Genomic DNA, 25290 nt, shown 5'->3' on the forward strand with positions numbered 1-25290 from the left:
ATCTGGCGAAAGTGATAAACGCACGTCGGATACGCCACTACACAGCACAATTTCATGTGGCGTTCGTCATTTTATATTGGTCTATAAAGTTCTGCGCAACATTTTGGATTGTTACGTTTCGCTTAACCAGTGAAGCCACTGATGCCAATGAGCTTCCTCAAGCCCAACCCTAGAGCTCACCGCATATTATAGTGAACTGCCTCCTTCGTCAGTGGTGACTTCACAGAAATTAAAAGACATCCATAATCTACTGCAAATGGCGGCTCAAATTAAGATGGTTTTTAGAACACACCCGAAGCGAACTGTCCTGTTGAGGTAAGCACAGTGGTATTGCTCACTAATCATGTGACGGCCAGGATTACACAAACGGATATATGGAATTCCAACGCGAATTCAGGTGCAACACCATTGTGGCATACACTGAAGAAATTGCTTGCGCTCCTGTGTCATCATCTATTGATCTTCCTGCCGAGCGGAAAAAGCCTGTAATGTGCAATCGTCTCTGAAAGGGTACCGAAAGCAGAACATATAAGTTGGATGTGGTCGGCGTAGGTTCATACAGTACAAGTTTCCCTGATAAGATTAAGCCAAGCATGAAAAGAAAACTGTTTAAAACTACGGATAATTTTTTATACTTTTGCATGTTGCCTACAATTTAATGCCGAGTTTAGTTGTTTTATTGAGCATAGCTCTTGTTCTTAATGTTGTATGCGGATCAGGATTCTTTATCAGCAGCCTTTGCAAGCATAAATTTGCTTCGTCTTAAATTACAGCATTATTATGAACAGCGGCTGCAACTTCGGAATTTACAAGAGGCATGCACCATTAATAAACGCCGCCCGGAAACATAACTGTTTCATTCCTGCATTTCTCTAGAAGCATGAGATAGATCTGCAACGGCATCGTGGTGTATGCCATGTAGGTTACATAGCGTTACAAACGCGCATGAGCTATGTTTAAAACTTGGCTATTTAGCAAAATGCTTATGGCAATATTACCTCGCCTAATCAATGTTGAAACTTTGCCGTGAAATGAAAATGTAGTTATCAAGAGCTGAAATAAAATATTACGTAAATATTACAGCACCGAGGAAAGGCTCAAATTAGCATTGCCAGCTAGGCGAACTATCCAATCTACTAACCAAGGCAGTATTTCGATGGCATACTATCACCATCCACTTACGCCGTCTCTTCATGGACGTAATCGCACTCAAAACACTCCGCCATAATTCGTCGATTTTGTAGTGAATGCGGTTTGGCTGAGGCGTGTGCACGAAAAGCACCCTGGTCCCCACAGTAGTCATTCTTTTGGGGACGCTCAAAACAATATACCGCTGTATAACCACCGTGTCAACTTTAGTTAGTGATGCTAGGATACCAGTGACGTAAACGTGGTCGATCCAGAAAATTGGAACGTGCGTGGAATCTTCGTACAGCGCAGACAACACCACAGGCAGCATCATGAAGGCAGCGCCGGCGCAGAAAGCTGGATACTTGTCCAGCTGGTACTCTTCTTTGCTGACGTACCACTTTGACTTTCGGTCCCTTAAGGGGCTCACATTCATTTCTGCAGCGTCGTTGGGCTGTCCACTTACGACGACAGGGAGAACGTGTTTACGAGGACGTAGTCGTCGATCTTGACGAACGTTGTGGAGGAACCGAGCAGGCAGTTTTCTTCCACCCACCGGACTTGAATAAACTTTAGCTACAGGTTCCGGTATATGTCCGTGAAATTCCAGATGACGACGTCTCCTTCTTGAGCGGCCTGTTCCTCGACCAGTCGGCGTTCGTTCTGGTCAGGCGCAACGCCGACGAAGAAGACAATGCTGGAATTGAGGAAGTTCTCAATCTTCGGGTCGCCTATGGTTCTCCTTAACCAGGCGCGCTTTTTTACGTTTTTCGGTGCCGTGTGCAGAAAGTAGAGAATCCGGAGGCCGGGGCAATGACACTGCAGCGTGGCAGTCCATTTCGTGAAGTTCTCCTCCATCGGTGATTACGACTCGCTGAAGCTTGTTTCCGTGGTATTTGCCGCTGGAGTCGGTGCCACTGTAGTATTTGCAGCCGTGGTAGCCGCAGCTATCTCGACTTGACGGAGACACTCGTGCCAGGCTACACGAGTACTGCATTTGATAAAAAAGAGTAATGTCAAAGCCACAAGGACGCAACCGACAACGGGCAACATACCACGCGGCTTCAACCGATGGCGAAATATAAAAAGCGCAATCATCCGTGTCCTTATAAGCGGGATGCCATCGAGCTTCACTTTCTCGGACCGTATATGAGAGGAAAACATTCGCCTGCCTAGGCTTTGACTGTAGTCAGCAGAAGGCGTCGAAGGTTCGCTGTGCAGCAGTGCAAGCAATGAGGCTTTGTCGATAAGCGATTGATTGAGAATGAGGCATCAATCTTTCGCTGCCGTTATAACAACCGTTCGCAATGTGTTCGTCTCGACTTGCAACATGGTGTGGTTGGTCCCTAAATTATGAGCATTATAGACAGCACAAACGCCGATGTATTTGAACGTACTCGCTGGTTCGCAGTTGACAGACGTCATCACCCACCCTGTTATCACAAGGAGAGTCTTATTTGTTTTCTATGCTGTTGAAACTAAAAGGAGCCGAGTTTTTGTTTAAGCTTATAGAGGATCTCTCTTTCTTTATGACAGATGCTTTCTCTCTCGCTTCATATTTCGTATGCGGCTACATGTTTAGTCATGACATTTTCATTCCGGAAGGTTGTGAAGTCTATTTCCATGGGAAAAATTTTCTGGAGCAACTGTTTGCCGCTGCGGTTGTTTTTTTTTTTTTTGGGGGGGGGGTGGTCGTTTTCCTAGAATGATCTTTCAGGTTGTGACGACTTAGTTGGCGAGTTATCTTGTGAGTTGAAAGCGCAGTAATGCGTGAGTTGTAGCGAACCATGACGGCCGCGCCTGATGCTGCATAGGCAGATCATTGCCCAAGCTCCGATGAAGACGAGGCGCCGGTGAAAGACGAAGTTTCGCCACGCTGCACGAGATCGTTTGGTTGTTTGGATTGGCCGTCGGCGCTGCCCGCTGTCCTGCTCGCCGTTTTGTGTCGCCCACCGTGAACCCTTTCCCCTGACCTATTTGTGTACAAGCCCCCTTTCATATGGTCGAGGTGCGGATTTGTTGACGCCCTGCAGCTTCGAAGTCGTACGCTTCCGGTCATCACCATGCCCAAAGATTCCAGCCCCACTTCTGCCGCACTGCCGCCGACCGTCGTCTGCGCCAGCGCGATCCTGCTGTATTCAGTGGAACCGGGGACCATGACGTCGAGGATTGCTTAGCCTCGTACGAGCGGGTAAGCACCCATAACAAATGTTACAATGCCCTCAAACTAAGCAACGTCATCTTCTATCTTACGGACGTTGCGAATCTGTGGTACCGCAACCACGAGGCTGACATCACATCGTGGTCCGCCTTCAAGCATAATTTCGCCGACGTCTTCGGCCGGCCTGCGGTGCGCAAGTTGCGCGCCGAGCAACGCCTACGTGCTCGGGCTCAGCTACCTGGTGAAAATTTCACAGCTACATTGAGGATGTGGTGGACCTGTGTAGGCGTGTGGATTCTTTGATGCCGGAGCGCGCCAAGATCGATCACATCCTGAAGGGCATCAACGACGACGCGTTTCAGATGCTTCTGGCCAAAAGTGCAGCAACCATCGTCGACGTCCTTGTCCAATGCCAAATGTACGACGAACTACGCAAGGGCCGTCTTCTCACTCGCTCTCCACTCTCGCACCCGGAGCCTCTGGGGGCTTTGACGTCTGACTCCGACCACTCGCCACTGTTACCCCAGATAAAGCAGTTTGTTCGCGAAGAAGTTGCTCGTCAGCTCTCTCTCGTCCACCCGAGTCCTGACGCTCCCTCTCCTCTTGTTCCTTCGGTTCAGGGCGTCATCCGAGAACAAGTCGCCGAGGCTCTTCCTACCTTGCTTGAAGTTCCTTCCGTCCCTCCTTTGTCGTACGCTGAAGCCGCGGCCCATTTTAGCCCCCCACTCCTGTGGCGGCGCCCTCGACGTACGCCGCCGTGGCTGCGCGGCCTCTGCCTGTGGCGTTTTCACCCAGTCCGCCTGTCCTGCGTCCGGCACCGCTCCCACCAGCGGCACCGCTTTATCCTCCCTCTTCGCCACATTACAACCCTTGGCGCACACCGGACAATCGTCCTATATGCTTTTCGTGCAGTTCCCCGGCCACGTGGCCCACCACGGTCGTCGCCGCATGGTCGCCCCTCCAGCGTTTGCGCCTTCTGCCGGCTCACCCCAGCTTCTTCGGGCTGCTCCACCTCCGGAAGCCTACGCCAGCAACCAGCGTCCATATACGACCCGTCGATCCCCGTCCCCACGTCGCCGTTCACTGTCGCCTATGCGCCGTCACCCTACGTCCGCTGACGAGGGAAACTAAGTTCCGCAGTTCCAGAGGCAAGAACTGCGTGCTCTTCGAACAGTTCATGGCCTCATCCTTCTCCCAGGAACATTCTAGTGGCGTCTGTCGGCGGTCTGTCTGTGTCCGCGCTTGTCGATACGGGTGTTGCTGTGTCAGTGATTGATGAGAGACTTGCCGTCGCCTACGGAAAGTGACGATGCCATTTTCTGGTTTGTCGCTTCGCACTGCATCCGAAGAGAGGATCGCACCTTTGGCCACATGCACAGTGCGAGTTGTCATCGCTGACATTTTGTACAGTGTCGAATTCTTGGTCTTGCCGTCTTGTTCCCACTACGTGATTCTCGGGTGGGACTTCCTGTCAAAAAAATAACGCCGTGATCGATTGCGCCCGCGCTGAGGTAGCATTTTCTGCATTGTGCGTCGAACTGGCCGACAACCTCCATTTCATGTGTCCGCAGAAGCTCGCCGTTACTGAAGACGTCCATATCGCTCCGGGGGCCTCAGCGCTTGTATCCCTCTCGTGCCCTGCCACGCCGGCCGTCGCTGTTTTATTTACGCCGTCTTCTTTCTTGGTCCACCGCAAAAACCTGACGCTGCCGTCTGCTGTTCTCGATGTTCACGGAGGTCACACGAAGATGCTTATCAACAATCCATCTTCTTGCCCGCTTATCCTGCTACGTTGCGAATCTCCTAGTTCAATTCAACCTGCCCACATTCTGTCTGACCTGGATGCCCCCGTTACCTCCCGCCGTTCCTCCATCAACGCTCTTCATTCCGATTCGACACCTGATCCATTGCCCGATGCCGCTTTCCAAGCAGCCATCGGCGACGCTCTTCCTTTCGTCCACCGGACGCAGCTCTCAGCCCTTCTGCACACGTGTCGCTCCGCTTTCGACGTCGCCCACACTCCTCTAGGCCGGACTTCCACCGTAGCTCATCGCATAGAGACTGGTTTTCACCCGCCTTTTCGACAGCGGCCATATCCTGTGTCGGCAGCAGAGCGCCGCGTGATTAGTGAACAAGTTGAGGACATGCTACACCGTGGTGTCATCCGTCCGTCTCACAGCCCTTGATCTTCGCCGGTGGTACTTTTAAAGAAGAAAGATGGCTCAATCCGATTTTGTGTCGACTACCGCCGCCTCAACAAAATTACCCGCAAGGACAATTACCCTCTTCCCCGAATCGACAGCGCTCTTGATTGCCTCCAAGGCGCTGAGTACTTTTCTTCCCTTGACCTGCTTTCCGGCTACTGACAAGTATTGATGGCTGCACCTGACAGAGAAAAGACAGCATTTGTTACACCCGACGGCCTCTACGAGTTCACTGTGATGTCGTTCGGTCTGTGCAACGCGCCCGCCACATTCCAAAAAATGATAGATAACATCTTGCGGAAGTTCAAGTGACAGATATGTCTCTGCTACTTGGACGGCATTGTTGTCTTTTCCACCGATTTCACTACGCACCTCGCACGCTTACGACAGGTTTTGACTTGCCTGACTTAGGCCGGCCTGCAGCTGAATCTCAAGAAGTGCCATTTCGCCGCTCGGAAGTTGATCATCTTGGGGCACATCGTCTCCAAGGACGGCATTCTCCCTGACCCGGCCAAGCTCCGTTCTGTTGCGCAATTTCCTAAACCTCTGTCGCTCAAGCAGCTTCGAAGCTTCATAGGTTTGTGTTCTTATTTCCGGCGCTTCGTACGCAATTTCCCGTTGATCATTGCGCCACTCACGAAGCTACTTGGCGGAAACAATGACATGTCTCGCTGGTGGGCCGAGTGCGACGAAGCGTTCACTACACTGCGCCATCTTTTGACTTCGCCGCCAATACTCCGACACTTTTACCCAACAGCATCTATGAGGTCCATACGGATGCGAGTGGCGTTGGCCTCGGAGCTGTCTTGGCTCAGCGAAAAGATTGGTTTGAAGAATACGTAGTTGCGTATGCGAGTTGCGTGCTCACCAAAGCTGAATCCAACTATTCTGTCACAGAGAAGGAATGTTTAGCTATTGTATGGGCACTAACGAAATTCCGGCCCTATCTGTACGGTCGCCGCTTTGACGTCGTCACGGACCACTATGCGCTCTGCTGGTTATCGTCTATTAAAGGTCCATCCGGTCGCCTCGCTCAATGAGCTCTTCGTCTTCAAGAGTTTGACATTCGCGTCATCTACCGTTCTGGCCGTAAGCACATGGACGCCGATGCTTTGTCTCGGTCTCCCATTCCCAGCGACGCTGCCTGCTCCTCGGCGAGAAATCCCATGCTTTCGTGTCTTACCATCGCTGATATGCCTGCGGAGCAGCGGAAAGACCCGTGGCTTGCATCCCTAATAGACGCCGTGTCATAGTCACAAAACGTTGCGCCTTCAACAACATTACGGCGTCAAGCTCCGCACTTTGCCCTCCGGGACAGCCCTCTATACCGCCGCAACTACACGCCTGATGGTCGGCGGTGGCTTCTCGCGATTCCCCGCCATTTACGATCTCAAATTTGCGCATCTTACCACACCGACCCTCAGTGTGCGCACACTGGTGTGCTGAAAACATTCAAAAGGCTTTCTCAGCGCTACTATTAGCGCGGCATGTACACCTATGTCCGGAAATACGTCCGATCGTGCATCGCCTGTCAGCGGCGGAATACCTCCGCTCCTCGAGTGACCGGCCCATTGCAACCACTCCCTTGCCCGGCACGTTCCTTCCACCGCGTTGGCGTTGACCTTTACGACCCGCTTTCCTGTACGGTCTGTGGGAACCGCTGGATTATCGTCGGCGTCGACCACCTCACTCGGTATGCCGAGACAGCCGCCCGTCCTGTTGCTACTGCCCGCGAAGTTGCGATTTTCCTGCTGCATCATTTTGTTCTTCGCCTTTGCGCGCCGCGCGAGATCCTAAGTGACAGAGGCCGCGTCTTCCTTTCCCACGTCATTGAAGCTCTGCTTACCAAATGTCGCATCGTACATCGGACCACCACTGCCTACCATCCCCAAACTAACGGACTGACCGAGCGAATGAATCGTACTCTCGGAGACATGCTCACGATGTACGTCGCAGCGTATCAGACCAACTGAGACGCTGTCCTTCCTTTCGTGACGTACGCGTACAACACCGCCACGCAGTCAACCACCGGTTTTACCCCTTTCTTCCTGCTGTATGGGCGTGGGCCGTCGTCCACGATGGATACCATCTTGCCATATACTTCTGACGCCTCCGAGTGGGCGCCCCTCTCCGAAGTCGCAAAGCATGCGGAGGAATGCCGCCAGTTGGCGCGCTCTTTTACCTCGGCATCCCGCCAAAAGCATCGTCACGACAACGATAACAGGAAAAACGTTTTTCCGATAAGATCCCTAGTTTGGCTCTGGGTTCCAGGCACACCACCAGGATTTTCATCAAAATTCCGTACAGAATACCACGGCCCTTATCGGGTCGTCCAGCAAACGTCGCCTGTGAATTACATCGTCTAGCCGCTCAACCCCTCTTCGGACTTGCGCCATCGCGGCCGAGAAACCGTCCACGTCAGCCGCCTGAAGACCTACTACGACCCGCTCCTTTTGTCCTCGCCATAGATCGCCAGGATGGCTCCTCTTCGTTCCCTGTGCAGTTGTAGCGAACCATGACGGCCGCGCCTGATGCCGCATAGGCAGATCATTGCCCAAGCGCCGATGAAGACGAGGCGCCGGTGAAAGACGAAGTTTCGCCGCGCTTCACGAGATCGTTTGGCTGTTTGGACTGGCCGTCGGTGCTGCCCGCTGTCCTGCTCGCCGTTTTGTGTCGCCCGCCGTGAACTGCTTCCCCTGATCTTTTTGTGTCCCCTTTCAGAGCGCTTAATTGTTGCGCATCAGAAGTGTCACTTTGTGCATTTTTTCGTACGAAAAACGTAATTCTGCTTCTAATGTGCGAGGAGCGAACTTTAAGGCGCCTGCAGACAGGTACTCTGCTCTGCCCTGCAATCATCAAACATTACGATCCTAACACGAATGGGCGATGTCCGCACTGTGGGGAGACCTGTGATGTCTTTCACATGGTGTGGGCACGTACTCAAGATCCCCACTTCCCCCCTTCCCCTTCCCGAGAGGTCTGAGAGACTGCCCTCCTCAACTGCTCCCATGAGTATAACTGCACATGCTTACATCCAGAAAATTTTTAGCCAAATGCTACAGCTAGATATCACGTGCTCAGCCCGAAACACGCCCAGAAAGTGTTCTAAACAAGCATTTTGCCCTCTGTGCACTACTTAATTTTAACAAGACACTATAACAGCACCCAAAAGCCATTACTTAACAAGTAGCTTCGACCATTTTTCAATATTCATGTTCAGTATGTCCCATTGTATGTATTATGTTCCAATTATCACCTTCCATTACTAAAATGAAGCGCATTGTTTTGTTCATCACAAAGTTATTCTGCACAGGAGGTCCCCTCTCAGTCGTCGACTATGGGACCTCCTTCTGCATATCGATCTGTACTCATCAACTGACTGACTACTAAAAAATTTCTTATTCTGACTTACTAAGAACGTGAGCGGGTAACAGGTCTCATATGTTACTAGCAAAGCCCCTTACTCACTGTTCCTTGAAGCGGACGCTAAAAGCCGCCTTCCCAGGCAAAAAGCTCCTCCCATATCGCTCACTACTTCAACCATTGCTCGAGGGCGGCGAAGCATCTTGGTTCTCATGTAAAAACACACGCATGACTGGTGCTGAAAGTATTCAGAGCAAAGCAGCCAGATCTATTTATCAAATGTAGAATACTCGCACATCACCTTCAGAATTTTTTTGTTTTTGGCTGGTTTAACCACAATTAGCATGCGGGCTAAGTTATGCGTTCAATATTTCTACTACAACTTGTTGTAAAACGAAAGTAGCAAGTATATATCTCTATCACTGTCACAAACTCCCAGGCACAAACACAATAAACACCTAAAACAATGTATGTTTCACATCGCCAGATTCCGTTTTTCACTTTATATGTAATTCATGAATCGAACTCTTTGCCCCATGTCCTTGTTCATTCCTTATCTACCAGCACTTTTTTAAACAACCATTCTAGGTGTGCATTTCCAACAGGTCTTTAACCATCCTGAAAATGTTCCTATAATGAATATCGACCCATCTCAATGCATTCTATTCCGTTGTGTCAACGTTCATTGTTTAATGCTGATTCCAGTGAACATGCATTTTTCAAGTAGAAATCTTTATGTAAGAGGCTAACAGTCATCATCCCCATTATGAGCGTAATTAAGCCAGCTGCAGGACAAATGCATCTCCCATATCCCTCCAACTGACCCTGTCCTGTACCAGCTGCGGCCGGTCTGTCCGCGCAAACTTCTTAATCGCATACGCCCACCTAACCTTTTGCCGCCCCCTGTTACCGTCCCCTTCCGTTGGAATCCACTCAGTTACCCTTAGGGACCAGCGGTTATCTTACCTTCGCTTTTCATGCCCAAGCCCAATTCTTCCTCTTGATTTCGAATAGGATGTCATTACACCGTGACTGTTCTACCACCCACTCTGCCCTCTTCCGGTCTCTTAACGTTGCACCTATCATTTTTGTTTCCGCAGTTCGCTGCGCTAAACTTAAGTTGAACCCTGTTCGTTAGGCTCCACTTTTCGGCCCCGTAGGTGAGCACCGGGAAGATAAGGCTGTTGTACACTTTTCTCTTGAGGGATATTGGTGAGTAAATAAATGAATGAATTGTGTTCCAGTGCCTCCTAGTGTCGAAGAAGTGAACCTCTTCCATGCTCGAGTGGTACTGACCGCGCAAAGCTCTCGATACGCTCAGCAAGAGAAGCGTCACCGGTCTTTGGGCATCGCCGACATTGCGTCATGGGTGCACGCGCCGCAGCTCTTTTCCTCACAGGAAGCATGTAACCTCAATTTTCTCTCAACGAGCTACAAGAACAATTTTAACGGCTTCATAGAAATAGGATTGCTAAATCACCTCCTGAAACCGACTTTCCACATTTCACGACAAAACATGCAGACTGATAGAGAGCATTTTATTGTAAAGAGTAAGTCAAAGGCCGCTGCAAAGGAAAGGGAGTAGCAATTTATTCACACGTCGAGGTCCGAGCCATTACAAGGTCCATTATGATATTGATACACCCTATCCTAAGGGTTGCAGTCGGCACACCTACACCACATTGATCAGATCGCTTTGGCTCCCATATGCTGCAAATAGAAGCTGTGTGCAAGAATTCGTGAGCAGTGCGGCACAGTAATTTGTGTGAGGTTTTCGTGCAAACCCACGCCATTCAAGCTTTGTCGCCAGTGAGACCGCCATCAGTGTACATGTGAGCCGTATCCGAGTGCGCATCCGCAAGCCGACGCATGACAAGGCGCTTGCATGTGTCAAGGAGCTTGCAGCAAGGGGAGCACCGTCATGTCGCTGGAAGCTTTTGCGGAGCACCTTCTGAAGCGTTATGGCGAAACCACAGCGAGGGCAAAAAACCTACAGCGATGAGAATTGTGGTGTACCGGTATTCCTGCCTTCCTGATGCGATGTAACACGGATTAAGTCTGTCAGCTTTGAGACAACAAGCGTTATGCTTGATTGAGGGCGGTGAAGGTGGGACCCTGGAGGTATCATAGCACGCGAAGTGACCAACAGAGTGAGCGGGGAAGCAGGATGAACGGCACTATACGAAGAGTGCGCGAGTAGGGGAGGCACCGTGGCGATGTGGTGCAAGGGGACGGGCGGTTGACGCAAGGAAGGGCGGCGGCGGTGGGTCCGAAGGGTGAGCGGAAATTCAGTGTGTTAGGCCTGTGGTTGGCTGGATGCGATGTGTAGCGTCTGGTTCTATGCCACAGGGACCGGCTGCCCCGTGATGCGGATGAGGGACGCGTGAATTGTCTTCCAACGGTGCGTTCCATTTGCGTGTTGGAAAAGCTAGAAGGAAGATGGTCGAGCCGGCGAATTGAGGACGACACCAGACGGGCATTGTCCTTACGTCTCGTCACGGGCAGCAAGTGAATGAAACGCCGCACTGGCATTAAGTCCAGATGCCGAGTACAAGGCCAGCGCAGTAACACTCTCGACCAAAGTACTTTCTCGTATGGTAGTGGAGTCGTTGTAGACCTGTGAGACGACGTTTGAGGAGAAAGGCAAAGCCAAGAGGAAGCACTTTCAGCCCGATATACGTAGCTGCGTCGATACAGCAAGAGGCCTTATTCGACTCCCCGCTAAGCGTCTCCGTTATCTGTCACTTGTAAGTGCACCGAATGTCTTGCTCGCTAAAAAGGAAATCTTTGAATGTCGAGTAACTTGCCATCGCCTAACACTTGCTTACTTTTCGACGCGACATTGTTTCGAAATGATCGTATGCGCAAAAATACACACATCCTTCGCTTCCGCTGACGTCAGTTCGGCGGCTTAGAAAATAGCATTCTGCAGCGGTGCGGTGCTAGGAAAATATTCATCCCGCGACGAAGAACCATAGTTTCGGTTTAGTGGACACGCTTTATTGTAGTGACTGTCTTCCAGCTGGCGCTGCTGTGGTTACCAGCTGAGGGTTAGTCGTTGAGATTGGACTGATTGATCCTCATGAACAGGCCCAGAGGCCCCAGGACAATGGTTAGGATTGGCGCGGCTGCCACCACAAGCGCGGAGCCTTTTTTCAGATAAGATAATCAAAGAAATAGAAGGTCCGTCCTTAGGGTGTGCTTGTTTTGTTACAGTATCCCACGTCGAAATAGTCTTTGGGTTTATGGGGTATAACGTCACAAAGCGCCCTATTAAGGGTGCCGCAGTGAAGGGCTCCGGAAATTTCGACCACCTGGGGTTCTTTAACGTACACTGATATCGCACTGTACACGGGCCTCTCACGTCTCGTCTTCGTCGAAATGCGACCGCCGCGGCCGGGATCAAACCCGCGTCTTTCGGGTAAGCAGATAAGCGCCATAACCACTCAGCCACCACGGCGGCACGCACGTAGAAGTAGCATATAAACAATTATCAATTGTTAACTATACAGACTGCCTACGTAAAGCTCGTCTGCTGTACGCCTTGAACGCTCCTCCGTCGCCAGGGCGTAAACGCTAAAGTTCGGGCCTCCAATGTCGCTATTTTATCTTCGGAATGAGCATAATACACGATTTTATTTGGCTTTTTTTAGTGAGTTGACAAAGAGCTTTCTTGCAATGCTTACACAGCGTTGATATTAACTAGTCTGAGGCAAACGTTCTCTCGTGTCGAGAGAAAAAAAAAAGCTCAGAACCAATCTTAACGCAAAGATTATATTACGCCTTTCGGTCGACATTATTTTTTGCACGACTCGTCGAAATAGGCTGGCAGTTCTTGTGCTCGGCTACAGAACGCTAGGATGTGGAGTCAAGAAGAAGAAGAGAGGGTTTATTGACTTGAAAGGCAGAGAGGTTGACCTGAAAAATATCTGGCCTGCTACTCTGCACTGGGGAACGGGAAGAGGAGAAAAAAGAGGGTCACGAGGGGGGGTGATGATGATGGGAGGAGGCAGATGAAAAATACATAAAAAATAAAATAAACAAAGAAAAGGCATACTTTCTAACGTCACAAACGCGAGCAAGGTCCGTGTCGCTTAAAAAGTGCGAGAGCGCTCGCGTTGCCTGTACAGTTTTCAAACTATCTGGCCAAGCACCGAGGATCAAATCCTCGAGAGGGGATTTGTGTCTATAGACTTCAAAACAGATGCAAGCATGAGTCTTTCACGTATATATGCTGGACACACCACTAAAACATGTTCTATAGTCTCTTGCACGCCGCATGTGGTACAGTCCGGGGAGACCGCTTGTCCTATTAAGTGCAAGTATTTGCGCGTGAAGGCGACGTTTAAACGTAATCTGTGGATTACGCATGCAATAGGGCGTGATATTCCGCGAGGAACAGAAAAGGTCATTGCCGGATCTAGCCGTTTAAAGCGTATGTGTCGAGTGTCTGGCAGAGCCCAGTACCTAGCGGTAGCACTCCTCATTGATTCCAAAAGGAGACAAGTGGTGAACGGCACAGCTGTACGCAGGCCTCTGCTGAAGGCGCTCCTTGCTTCAGCGTCGGCTGTCTCATTTCCATCGAGTCCGCAGTGTCCAGGGATCCACTGGAACACTATACGGTGGCTTTTTTTCCTGAGCAAATGACAGGAGACTAATGATATCAAGAGCCAGAGCTTGGTAGGCGGTGTGGCGTAGGAAGCATCCCAAAATTTGTAGCGCAGGTTTACAGTCAGTGCAAATGCAGCACTCCTGAGGCGGTTCTCCGCAGCTGTGGCGAATCGCTTCCCGAAGGCCCGCAAGCTCTGCAGCGGTTGAAGTAGACTTGTGTCCTAAAATGAATCTGCGGCTCGTCTGCTGAGAGGGGATTTCGAAAGCTGCTGTTGATGCCTTTGGTGACGCAGAGTCATCCGTGTCAAGAGCAAGTTGCTTCAGTCCCCTAACCGGCATAGCAGATTTCTGGATTATGCCAGGGACATGCAGTCATACTGAAGGCTGAGCCATCACCCATGGTGGCTGCAAGGAATGATGCGGCAGGGCATAGTGTGATGGCAATTCCGATCGATGGAAGCGCAGTGCACGTGCAAAACTGCTGTCCGGTCGCTCATCAAAAATCTTCGTCAGCGGGTGATAGCAGTGCCGTGTAAGCGGGCGTAAATATACACGAAGTGGTTCGTGTGACTGGAAGATCGATATCGGGCACGCACGAGATTCCTCAATCGTGCCTTTGTTCGAGGCACAACGTGGTAATCCGAGGCATATGCCTATCCTTTATTCCGCATGTGCTGTCTCGGGGCGTTTAACACCGTATATCAATACTACTCGAGCATCTCGTCGTGCAGAGCATTTGCGGTCAGCGCGCAGAGAGCATTCGTCCTATCTTCGACCCGCCGCTCGTTTGTGGCTCTTGGCCTCCCCCCCTCCCTTTCCGTATAAGTACAGCGTTGAGAACATGACGCTCCTCCTCGGCTACATCCATGACCCCCTCGCAACGCAAATTATATGCTACCTTCATCATAAGTGATGCTGCTGGTATTGCGCAGGCACGCAGGATGCCGCGCCAGGCAATTATTTTAGGACGTTATCTTGAGCGGCGTTTTGAGGCGTTTGGCGCCGTCTTGCTGTCACCACGCGCGTCATGTGATTACGACGAAGCACGATACCAGAGGCACCAAATATGTGCTCGGAGTAGTCTCCTGATTGCGGAAACTAGTTGCCATCGGAGACGTGAAACACGCCTTTGCCCACAATTTGCGCCTTAAGAGCAAGCACTGTAAAAGCTCAAGGCGACTGGCTTCATTTCCAAGGTTTTGTGGAAAGCAGTGCCATTCCAAGAAGACTCGCCATCCCTAAGAAGGCGTCCGCTGGCCTCGCAAATGATGCTTACTGACCGGGCGTTGGTTTCTGCGTATGTTCCCTCATGAGAAAACTTGCTGCCTGAAGACTCTGCGCCCTTGATGACGGACACACTTCCGTGGAATACAAGGCACTGCACGCTCCCTTCCAAGCACGCGCCGACCACGTTTCGTGTATACATTTGATATGTTGATATTTTGAAATTTTTCCAGGTACTCTGGTTATGAAGCACTTCTAACGTAAAATTTGGTGCGCTCATAACGGCGCTGCTCTCTTCAAGGTACTCCGTACACTGTATGGTTGTCCCGTCAGTATAAATTATTCCAAATGCATTCTTCATCAGGTAACAACATTTAGCAATAAAGGAGTGCGACCTGATCCCCCGCTTTTCTATTTTAACTACTAACACACAGTCAGCCGCCAACGAAAGTTAAGCCCCAACTCGATGGACGCCTCCTACGCGTACCGGCTGAGCGCCTACGCGCACGGGCGTACGCTGGATCCTGTCTGCGCATGCGCAAAGCGAGACGCGCGCACAGGCGCGCGCGTTGCTAGTATAGTGAACTAGAATACTAGTATAGTGAATATACTAGTATACTAGTATAGTGAACTATACTAGTATAGTGAAGAATACTAGTATAGTGAACTAGTATTCTAGTACACTATAGTTGCTAGATATCTGTTCATGTCAGATATTTTCGGCCCTGGCGGCGCGCTGGCGCACGCGCCGGAAGTGGCTCGCTGGTTTGTGGCCAATGAGAGGGCACAGTTCCCGCTATATCCGGAATGAGCCTCCGTGGCGCGCCGACTGATTTTTTTTTTTAGTCAACGAGCTGCGACAGCTTCCTGCGCAAACATGTCATACCTAATAAGCAATGAAAAATTAATCGCTGCTGTTGAGAGGCGCCGCTCGCTGTGGCTTGCCAGCCACAAACACCACAAAATTAAGCTCGTTACGGCAGCGTCCTGGAAGGAGGTGGCGGCGGAAATAATGCCGGGAACACCATGTGAAGGTAAGCAGGCACATTGCTCATGACGAGCACTTCATGATTGTAATGTTCTTAAGATTCCTCATGTTTCAATCACGCAGAGAACGTTCACCACATTCAGAAGCGGTGGAAATCTCTCCGCGATAAGCACTGAAATACGTGCCAGTTTGAATGAAAAGCTACTATTAAAACTGCAGTTCAGTTTATATATTACATAACTTGCCTTGCTACTTTCAAAATCTAAAGATTTCAAGTGGCAGTCTAACTGTTTTGGCCAGTTCCAATCAATGAGGTCTAGCAACAACGTGCTAGTGCGTGCACGAGCGCGAGTCAGCGACAGGCTATGGAGGTGCACACCACTTGCGACGCCCGTCGCGACGCGGCGCTGGGCGCACAGGCGCTCTGCGCGTACGCGTAGGATGTGCCCATCGAGTTGGGGCTTTAGCCTGCGAGATGTGGGGTGTATACCGTTGTGACTAAATGTACACATGGACAAGGGTCCCACTTCGGAATTCAGCTGTCTATCAGTCCACAAAATAAATCTGTCTCTACGACCACACTTCTGGGGCTGTTCTTGCGCCGCTGTCACCCAAGTACTCACCCGCAAACTCGGCCTGTCCTTCTTGAAGAGCTTTACCACCCCACAACTCTACTGCTATTTTTCGGTGACCCACATAACCCGTTGGCTACCCTGCAAATAGTTCCAAGCTACGACTCTAGGAAACTCGCATTCTCAGTTCCGGTCGTGAGCAGGCGAGCTGCGACGCGCCCCGCTCCCCAAGATTGAAAGCACTTACTCGGCAGCCGAGCAAGTTCGCTTTGACCATGCGCAAACCTATCAAATGCCCCAGCCAAAGTCTGCAATGATTCTATTTCGAATAATGCAGTTACCCAGCACGCTGACACTCTCAAACGCGGCATCGTCCTCCAAGATTGTGTGGGGCAGAAGTCCCACACAGTGGATCCCCGCGTCGGCGCCTCGTACTGCCTCCCGCACAACTTGGGATTCACACACGCTGGCCACCGCCTGCCTGGTGCTCTTGTGCATCGGGTGCCCTGAACATCAGGTACATGCCGTGCGAAATACGGCGCCCTGTTCCACATTTGACAGGGGGAGAAAGACTAGCAGATGGAAAGGCAGAAATGGCAGCCCGAAGAGATTCAGTTTGAGCACCCTGAAAGACTAACAGAAGGATCGAAGCATGAAGAAAGCCGGCAGTGCATGGTGTTCATAAGTTGCAGCTGACCATGAACAAATCTGAGCTAACACCTTGGCATGAAAGGACCCGACGCTGATGCCTTCTTTTGGAGATAAACTTTTGCTTCATATTCGTACTGTTCAATGCACTCTTCTATACACTCCAGTGCGGAACTTTGCGGGATTCCATCATACATGTCCTTCACGTCTATTGGGAGCCATGCCACAAGCGACGTAATTTTGAGGAAATCGATCATGCTTTCTGATCCTAATACCAAGGAGGGATCCTGTACTGGGAGTACCGAGAGCTATTTTTGCAGAAATTTGAAAAGGCATCTCTACCATTTTTCTTATCCTCCACTGTCATCCGGAAAAATCCGAAACAATGGATTTTTCAGCCCGGCCCGGTCTTTAGGGCCGGCCCTAGCCTATGCAGCACTCCAGCGTTGATTAGCATCGCTGAATTCTCAGCCCACAGCACCAGGCCTGAAACGTTGATTGGCTCTGGATCTGAAGCTTTTACTTAGCCAGCTCCAAGCACGTCCCTGATGTCCCATCTAGCCTCCATTATTACCAGGAATTTGGCCGCAACCGCATCCAAACAGTGCCGCTAAGCCTAGCGGCCTATCGCATTCTTTTCTGCAGCCACTCAGTTGTCCTGTTTCTTCTTAACGCCGCGGATGGTGTCAACGCGCCATTTTTGAACGCTGAAAGTCATGTTCGCCACGTGGCGACAGTCAAGGAAACTAGAAACGCTTGTCCACAATTCCTGGTAATTATCACACAGCGTTGCCCAGGAGCGTCTGAGAGAAATGTGAGAAAGAATAGCACGCTTAAGAAGTAACCCTTGTTACGATGTTTGAGTTTACTTGATAGCAAGATGCAATTTTGTGCTAGCTCGTTATGCAACAGGCACGCGACAGGACATGCAGAGATAGGACAAGAAGGATAATGGACGAAACCAGCGGTAAACGCGAACTGAAAGCTCACTCGAAGTTTACTCGGAGTAACGCTGCCAAGGAGACAATCCCGCAAGCAATGCCGCCCCAACGAAATCAGTTCAGCGATATGAATTGTGACCAGCGGTTTCCTAAGTTAAGCAATACTGTAATTCAGGCTCATGGACCGTTGCTGCGGTTTTTGCCTTTTATCATCTGTGATAAGTAGTGGGCTTTTTTCTCCGTGTTTTGTAGTTCAGTGCGTGAGCTGCATTCCTTACGATTTACGGTTTATGATGGCCTTCTCAGCTGAGGACTTATGGAGAGATTGCCCGAGCCGGACCGCAGCTGGTATGACGTCACCATTCAGGCACTCATGATGTCATGCCGTAGGAACATCAGGTGATGATCGCGCGGCCGTTGAAAGGACGTCATAGTGGGGAGGAGCAGAAAGCGAAGTCGATGGCAGGAGCAGCGCACATAGCGGGATGCCGAAGCAGCTGCACTATAACCGCGCGGAGCGCACAGAGACCAATGCTGTTCAGCATAACTACGGATGAGCAAGAAGCTCGCCTGCATGACCACGGGCAAAAGCGTATAGACGTGCACAAGACCCAGCCATGCCAGCCAAAACCAAACGGAACATCGCCGCCAAATGAAAGCCCAGTGTCCAATCTTGAGAAGAAGCCCACCTGGCAGAGGACTCACTGAGTGGCATCTACATTACCAGGAACTTGGAACCGCGCCCCACCAGTGCCGCTAAGCCTAGTGGATCATAGCTCTGCAATAGTATCTACTAAGTCATTCTCTTTCCTTCTTTCTTACGTCACGGTTGATGACAACGCGAGGAAACCAGAACCATATTTATTTAAAAGCAGTGCTACCGGACACGAGACAAAGAAGAAAAGACGCACACTGCGCTGAACTTAAGACTGCGTTTACTGCAAAATTGTGCATCTGTTTCAAAGCGAAATCTCAGGCATGCGCGCATGCGCAGTGTCAACACGATGCACTTGTATCTATTAAATGTGCCTCCATGGTCCGCGTGTGATTATCACAGACTGCTCTTCCCTATTTAGCAAGCTCATTTACTTAGATGACAAGCCTAAGGAAAACTAACACACGCATTTGCTTTTCTTGAACTATGGAAAGCCGCTTCCACTCTTCTTATGCAGGAATGATTGTGAACATACAAAATTTTTAGAATCAACCAAACATGGTATGCACTTGCAAGTCAAACAGTGCTTTTTCAGATAGCTGATTTCTTTACTAACGAGCTCTAGCGCTCTAAAAGCCTTAAATTATAAACCAGCCAGTCTGCCCTATATAAAGAGGGCCGCAAGACAAGGGGATCTGGTAGACCGCATCTAACATGCATGGGACAAACTTATGTTCATGTTTTATTTTACAGCCTATCTTCCACACTAGTCCTCCTTTCTTTATTTCACACGCGCGATCCCGAGGCAGTAGTGACAAGTGCAGCTGAATGACAACTGTACATGCGCGTATGCTTGAGATATCAGTTTAAAACGGATGAACAATTTTCCAATAAACGCAGTTGCAAGTTGACCGCAGCGTGTGTCTTTTCTTCTTTGTCTCATTTGGCTTGGTTTACGGTGGTTTAATGCCCCAAAGCGACTCAGGCTATTGGGGACGGCGTAGTGAAGGGCTCCGGAATTCTTTCGACCACCTCGGGTTCTCTTAAAGTGCACTGACATCACACAGTACACGGGCCTCTAGAATTTTGCCTCCATCGAAACCGGACCGCCGCGGCTGGGATCGAACCCCCGCCTTTCTGGTCAGCAGCCGAGCGCCATAACCACTGGGCCACCGCAGCGGTTCTTTGTCTCTTGTCTGGTAGCACTGTTCTTTAGTAATCATAGATAACTACCAACTCGCCCAATCTGCCGTTCCTGCTCAACTAGAGACGAATTCTTGGTAATGAGCAGAATCATTTCACCGGCTTTCATCTCACCTCAGTAGCACCGTTGTGTGCGTAGTCATTATCGCAAGCCAGTGAGCGCTGCATTTCCGCATTACCACTTTGTGTATTAGCTATCTAAGTTCTTTTTCCAGTTCCAAGCGTAATCAGATGGTGTTTATTAGAATAAAAAGTGCACTTTTGAGTCATCGTGTGCTCTGTAGGCTCAATGTGCCTCACGTCTGTGTCTACTCTGGATTATAGGTATGAGTCGGAGCTTTCGGTTCAAACCGAAAAGCCCAGAAGCACAAAAAAGTACACCGAATTAAATTTTGCAAACACAGTTCGAAGCCAAAAAGGTCAGTATCCTTGGTATGCACGCCCCACGTAACTGGAAATTTAATAGGAGTTACACGAAAACGAAAAAGTTCTGAGGCCATGCACTATGTCTGCTTACGTGGAGGGATGCGAAAGCATGGAACTTTCTAGAAGGCAGGTTTTTTCCACGACGCCAGTACGTGATCTATTTTATTTATTTCTATTTCTACTTTTCTTTTTAATTCCTTTTTCATTTATAATTTTTCTTGTATTTATTGCTTTTTTTTCTCTGCATTTATTTTAGTTTTGACGTTCAGGTGCTATGTCGACGTCCGTGGCTATAGTGTCGTCGAAGTGTAATTAATAACTAATTATGATTCGTCAATCAAATATTTCCCCCAGCAAGATCTCATCCCGCGCTATCTAACACAAAAACTTCTCCAAATTTATATTAACAGATTGAAGTAATCGTGCGGGGAAAGTTTTGCTGACACGAAACACGGGACATAACCACCTAATTCTTCGCATAATAAGGTAAAAAAATCAGGGGCGCAGTGAGGTGGTGTTGCCGTTGGATTAATAAATGCAGTTTTGCGTTCTAAGGTTACCGCACCGGGAGGTTCCACCTCCTGGCTGGAGCTATCATAGCGTTGCTTGTTAGCTATCATCACGCACTCCACTGCCCATAACTACACTGACGTGAAACCCTGCATATTCGTCACGAAAAGACGTCAGGGTCTGGCTACCGCTTTGGTATAGCGATAGTTCGATCGCTGGCTCGCTCGATCAACCAAACGCGACAAACTAACCGTAACATGTTAACTCTGTTTATGGAAATAAAATACCGCTTGCCTTTTTGTCTGACGGTTCCGTTATTTTACGACTATTATATGTTTGTTGGCGATAGCATTTTCTTCTGCAAGCACAGATCTGTAAACGATAATCTGTTCTTTAATTACTGGTAAATCCACTACTCGTGGTAGGAAAAAGGTCAAGATAATCTTTAACTGAGTTTAGAGCGTGGAGGAATGCCACATTATATCATCGACAAAAATATTTCATCTGTTGAAAATAATATTCCTCGAAAAAAACTTAGACCGCATTCCCAAATTAGCAAGGAACAATTCCGCCGTTTTTTTAAAAACATAAAAGCCGGAAAGTCCAAACCAATATTGCACGCACGAATCATGGTCTGCTTTGTGCTTAAAAATGTCTAAATGACATCTCTTCAGATAGCACTTGTCCCCTCATGTACCTAACGGGCTCTCCTGAGCATGATCAGTGCATCACGCATGTAATGCTGCCAGGGGAGTGCACGCAATGCACTCGAAGCCAGTATGCCGGGAAATAAAAATTTCTCCAGGCACGTTGGTTCACAATGACGGCTCTAAAAAATAACGTAAACTGCATAAACAGAAGCGCTTGCAGCAAAACGCAAGCCCTTTTTAGGTGTTCATATTCCTCACCTGTCGTTCTCGTCCATAGCTGCCGAAGCTTCTGGTTCACTGCTGATACTTATTCCGTTCTGCAGCACTTGTTGGGGTTTTCTTTCGGCGCTGTTTTCAATGCAGTTTGTACAACTCGCGCCGTCTCTGATCGCAACAACAGCCATTGAGCCAGATAGGGCGGCTAATCTTATCGGGTAAGGCAGGGCGTGTGTGAGAAGAAGCGTCGCTGTATCGCCCATAAGGCCTCCTTTCGTGCTAGCGTGGGCGCACGTCCTATTTCCACGTTTACATGCTTTACTTCATGCAGGCGATAGACAGCGCGCGGGTGAGGAGGTTCGGGAGAACCGCGTTCCCGGGCAGACTGCCGTTAATCAGACACACAGTCTTTGGAAGCGCGCGTTACGAACAACATAATGTTGGCATCAATTGGGAGAAGTAGTTCTGTGACGTTGCAAACAGCGCAGTTCTTTTTTCTTCTAAATTTTGGGGTTCATTTAGCTGTAAGTTACTTCATTATTATTCGTGATTTTTGATTCGCTTAAACCTCGGAGTTTCACACTACACAGAAACGACGCAAAGACTCCTGAGGGAGTCGGGGGTGCAAATGGAAAAATCAGTCGAAGTTTTCATTAACAATTTTCAGCAATGGAGTCACATTTTCGAGCAGAAAAAAAGCCAGTAGAATTTCTTGCGGGATGCATATATGTAAACTATAATCATATTTCGGTTAAGATTTCCTATCAGTGTCCCTTTAAGTCCGAGAAATGACGTCTCATATCAGTATCCATCAGAGCAAAGTCCTGCCTTAAGTGATTGGTGTCAGCTTCGCCTCTCATCAAGTTCACCCGTACCGTGCTGCTTTCAGTATCAATAAGCAGCCAGGCTCATGGAATGATTCGGCCGCATCGAGCACCGAATTAAAAAAATGTAGTCGATCAAAATTAATTTGGTGCAATTTGCATTGCAAATCGGCAAGGCTTTATTTCACTAAAATTCTTCTTGGTTTAAAATAAAACAGAATCAAGAACCTCTCCTACTGGTGAGCAATTTACAAGATTATCGGTATAATTAAAAAGGGGTAAAATATTTACATTACATGACGTGAAAGGTTACGGCAAGAGGGCAACTGCAGTGGCTGCCATGCACGCTAACGTTGAGAAGGCGCATGAATTCCGAGCAAAATAAGGCACACTGTGCAAAATGGATTCTAACATGCCTTCTGCGTGCCAATGTAGACCATGCTGCGGGAACGGTGAGCCTTGTTTTCAAGTAATTAATGGATGCATCAAATGAGCATCATTGCATTATATATCGAAAAATTTAGCATTGGCAGTTCGGTTAACAACCCAGTCAGTCAACCCGGGAAGTGTCTCCCGGTGGCACATCTTCGCCCTCCACCTGTAGCGGTTGCCCAGGGTGTGATTCGCCCTCAGAATACTCCGCCACAGTTCGCCCACTTTGTCGCTAATGTGGTTTGGAAGGCCCGTGTGCATAAAGAGCATTGTGGTTCCCACAGCCGTCGTTCCTTTGGCAACGCGCAAGCCAAAATGCCGCCTTACGTCCACAATGTCGACTTTCATCAATGATGCCAGGATTCCAGTGATGTACACGTCTTCCACCCAAAAGATTGGAACATGCATCGAAGCTTCGTAGAGTCTGGTTAACACCGCGGGCTGCATCATGAAGGCTGCACCGACACAGTACGCTGGGTACTCGTCCAGCGGGTACTCATCCTTGGTGACGTACCACTTCGACTTTGGCTCCCTTTGGGGAGCCACCTTGCTGAGCAAGTGGCAGTGAATTCCGTTCTGCCGCATCGCCGAGCTTCCCACGTAGGACGACAGGGCGAACACGTTCACCAGGACATCGTCGTCCATCTTGACTATCGTCGTGGTCGAGTTGAGGACGCAGTTTTCCGTTACCCACTTGGTCCCATGAATGAATTTCAGCGACAGGTTGCGGTAGGTGTCCATGAAATTCAGCACAACCACGTCTCCTTCTTGAGAGGCCTCTTCCTCGACGAGTCGGCGTTCGTTCGGGTCCGGCGCAATGCCGACGAAGAAGACAGTGGTAGAATTGACGAAGTTCTCAAGCTGCGGGTCGCCTATGGTCTTGCGTAACCACGCGCGTTTTTTAACGTTCTTTGGAGCCGTATACACGAAGTAGAGGATCCGGAGGTTGGGGCGACGGCACGCCGACGTGCCAGTCCATTCGGTGAAGTTCTTTTCCATCGACGACGACTCGTTGAAGCTTGGCCTCGTTGTTTTAGCAGCTGCAGTGGTTGCAGCCGTGGCTGTTGCAGCTGTATCTGCTTGTCGGAGACGCCCATGCCCGGATTCACTTGTGGTAAATGCAATGAAAAAGACTATCGCTGCCGCCTCAAGAACCCAAACGACAAACACCCACCATTGTGGTTTCTGTCGCTGACGAATTAAAACAGGCGTACTCAGCGGCATCTTCAGTTGACGGGCGCCAGCCGGCTTCTCTTTCTGACTTCCTGGACAAGAAAAAACCATTCGCCTTGTTAGTCTTTAGCGGAAGGCGCGCAAGAGCGACACAGTAAGGCAGGTCAAGCAACGGATATGGCCACTCTGCCGATTGAACAAGTTATTATGGACGCCAAGCGAATCTTTCATCGTCGTCATAGTAACTCTTCGCGAACGTTTGTTTTCGCTGACCAGCATAGTACGGTTTATTTCCGATGGCAGAGGCGTGCACAAAGCACAAAAGCTGATTTGTAGGACTCTTGGTTCGTAGATTAGTCCGGAATGACAATGGCAGAAAAGAATGTCAAAAAAACGACAAACAAATGAAGCGAACCGCGCACAAAAAATGCATGTAGCCCGCGCGCGGAATAGTAAATTTCGAGGGCATTTTATTAATATAAAAGATGTTCTGCCTCGTTTCAAATTCTTTCCTATCGTTTACAAGATACCCTGCGATGATTCTTATTTTGTCTGCATCGGGAATACAGGGGCGGGGCACCGAGGAAGCTTAAAGATCACTATAGCTGTGTCAACAAAAATCGCACGGCCTAAAGTCCTGTGGCAAAACACGAGCAAAAAGCAGGGCATATAATCGCTTGGGATGACGTGGAAATCTCTGATATCTAAAGACATATTCCTCGCGCGGCGGCACCTGGAGCCCTTGACAATACGGATGACGCCGAATACCCGAACAGAGCAAAGGAAAAGTTTCATCTAGCTTATGCAAATAAGGTGGGCGGGTGAGATTAAGAAGTTTGCGGCGATACAATGGGGGCAGCTGGCAAAAAGCAGGGTTAATTGTAGAGACATGGCAGAGGCGTTTGCCCTGCAATTGGTGTAGTCAGGCTGATGATAAAGGTGATGATGATGATGATAATGATGATGCAAAATTATTACACCTGTCAGTTAAATGTAGGTAAACTTCAGCTCTCACCACCGGCTTTTCTTTCTGAACAAGCATCCCTACGCATTTTGAAACATCAGCTAACGCTTCTGACATTGCTAGCGACCGAAGATTTTTTCTAATATGCTACCACCTGAACAAACTGCATTCCGTCAAACCCTGGACGAGGTCATCAACATCAGCAGAGAGCAATGTGGCACCCTCGCCCTCTTGAGGGAAGCGAGGAGGACCAACACTGACTAATCTCTAGGGGCCATAGTGCTCGCTCCGTGATGTCATGAGTTGCAGGCCGGTGTGCGCAATACTGACTAAAATTCAAGCCCGAAGCGTTCCCACTGGTGACGTGATGCCTAGTCAGTGTTTGCAGGATCCACCT

At 49.4% G+C, this 25290-nt stretch overlaps 2 protein-coding genes across 2 annotated transcripts in view; both read right to left on the minus strand.

Annotated features, from left to right (window-relative positions):
• Positions 1-21624, minus strand: part of LOC144121637 (3 beta-hydroxysteroid dehydrogenase type 7-like) — a 49831-nt gene extending 28207 nt beyond the window's left edge. Inside the window, exon 1 of the mRNA XM_077654944.1 lies at positions 21543-21624. Within this exon, the coding sequence (XP_077511070.1) occupies positions 21543-21559 (17 nt within the window). The 5' untranslated portion in view covers positions 21560-21624. The remainder of the gene's footprint in view (positions 1-21542) is intronic.
• Positions 21625-22874: 1250 nt separating this feature from the next.
• Positions 22875-23755, minus strand: LOC144119910 (beta-1,3-galactosyltransferase 5-like). Its single transcript, XM_077652415.1, has 2 exons — positions 23084-23755; positions 22875-22922 (listed from the first exon to the last, which is right to left on the minus strand). The coding sequence occupies exons 1-2, from the start codon at positions 23753-23755 to the stop codon at positions 22875-22877; spliced, it is 720 nt and encodes a 239-aa protein (XP_077508541.1).
• Positions 23756-25290: the final 1535 nt, after the last annotated feature.

This window comes from Amblyomma americanum, chromosome 2 (genome assembly GCF_052857255.1).
Source record: "Amblyomma americanum isolate KBUSLIRL-KWMA chromosome 2, ASM5285725v1, whole genome shotgun sequence".
Taxonomy (NCBI): domain Eukaryota; kingdom Metazoa; phylum Arthropoda; class Arachnida; order Ixodida; family Ixodidae; genus Amblyomma; species Amblyomma americanum.

What these genes read in the sequence shown, in the direction of transcription:
- LOC144119910 (XM_077652415.1), bottom strand. Translation starts at nt 23,755, where the DNA reads ATGGAAAAGAACTTCACCGAATGGACTGGCACGTCGGCGTGCCGTCGC. An exon ending in TGAAAGTCGACATTGTGGAC is followed by an intron (nt 22,923 to 23,083) that starts GTAAGGCGGCAT and finishes CAACCGCTACAG; the next exon opens with GTGGAGGGCGAAGATGTGCC.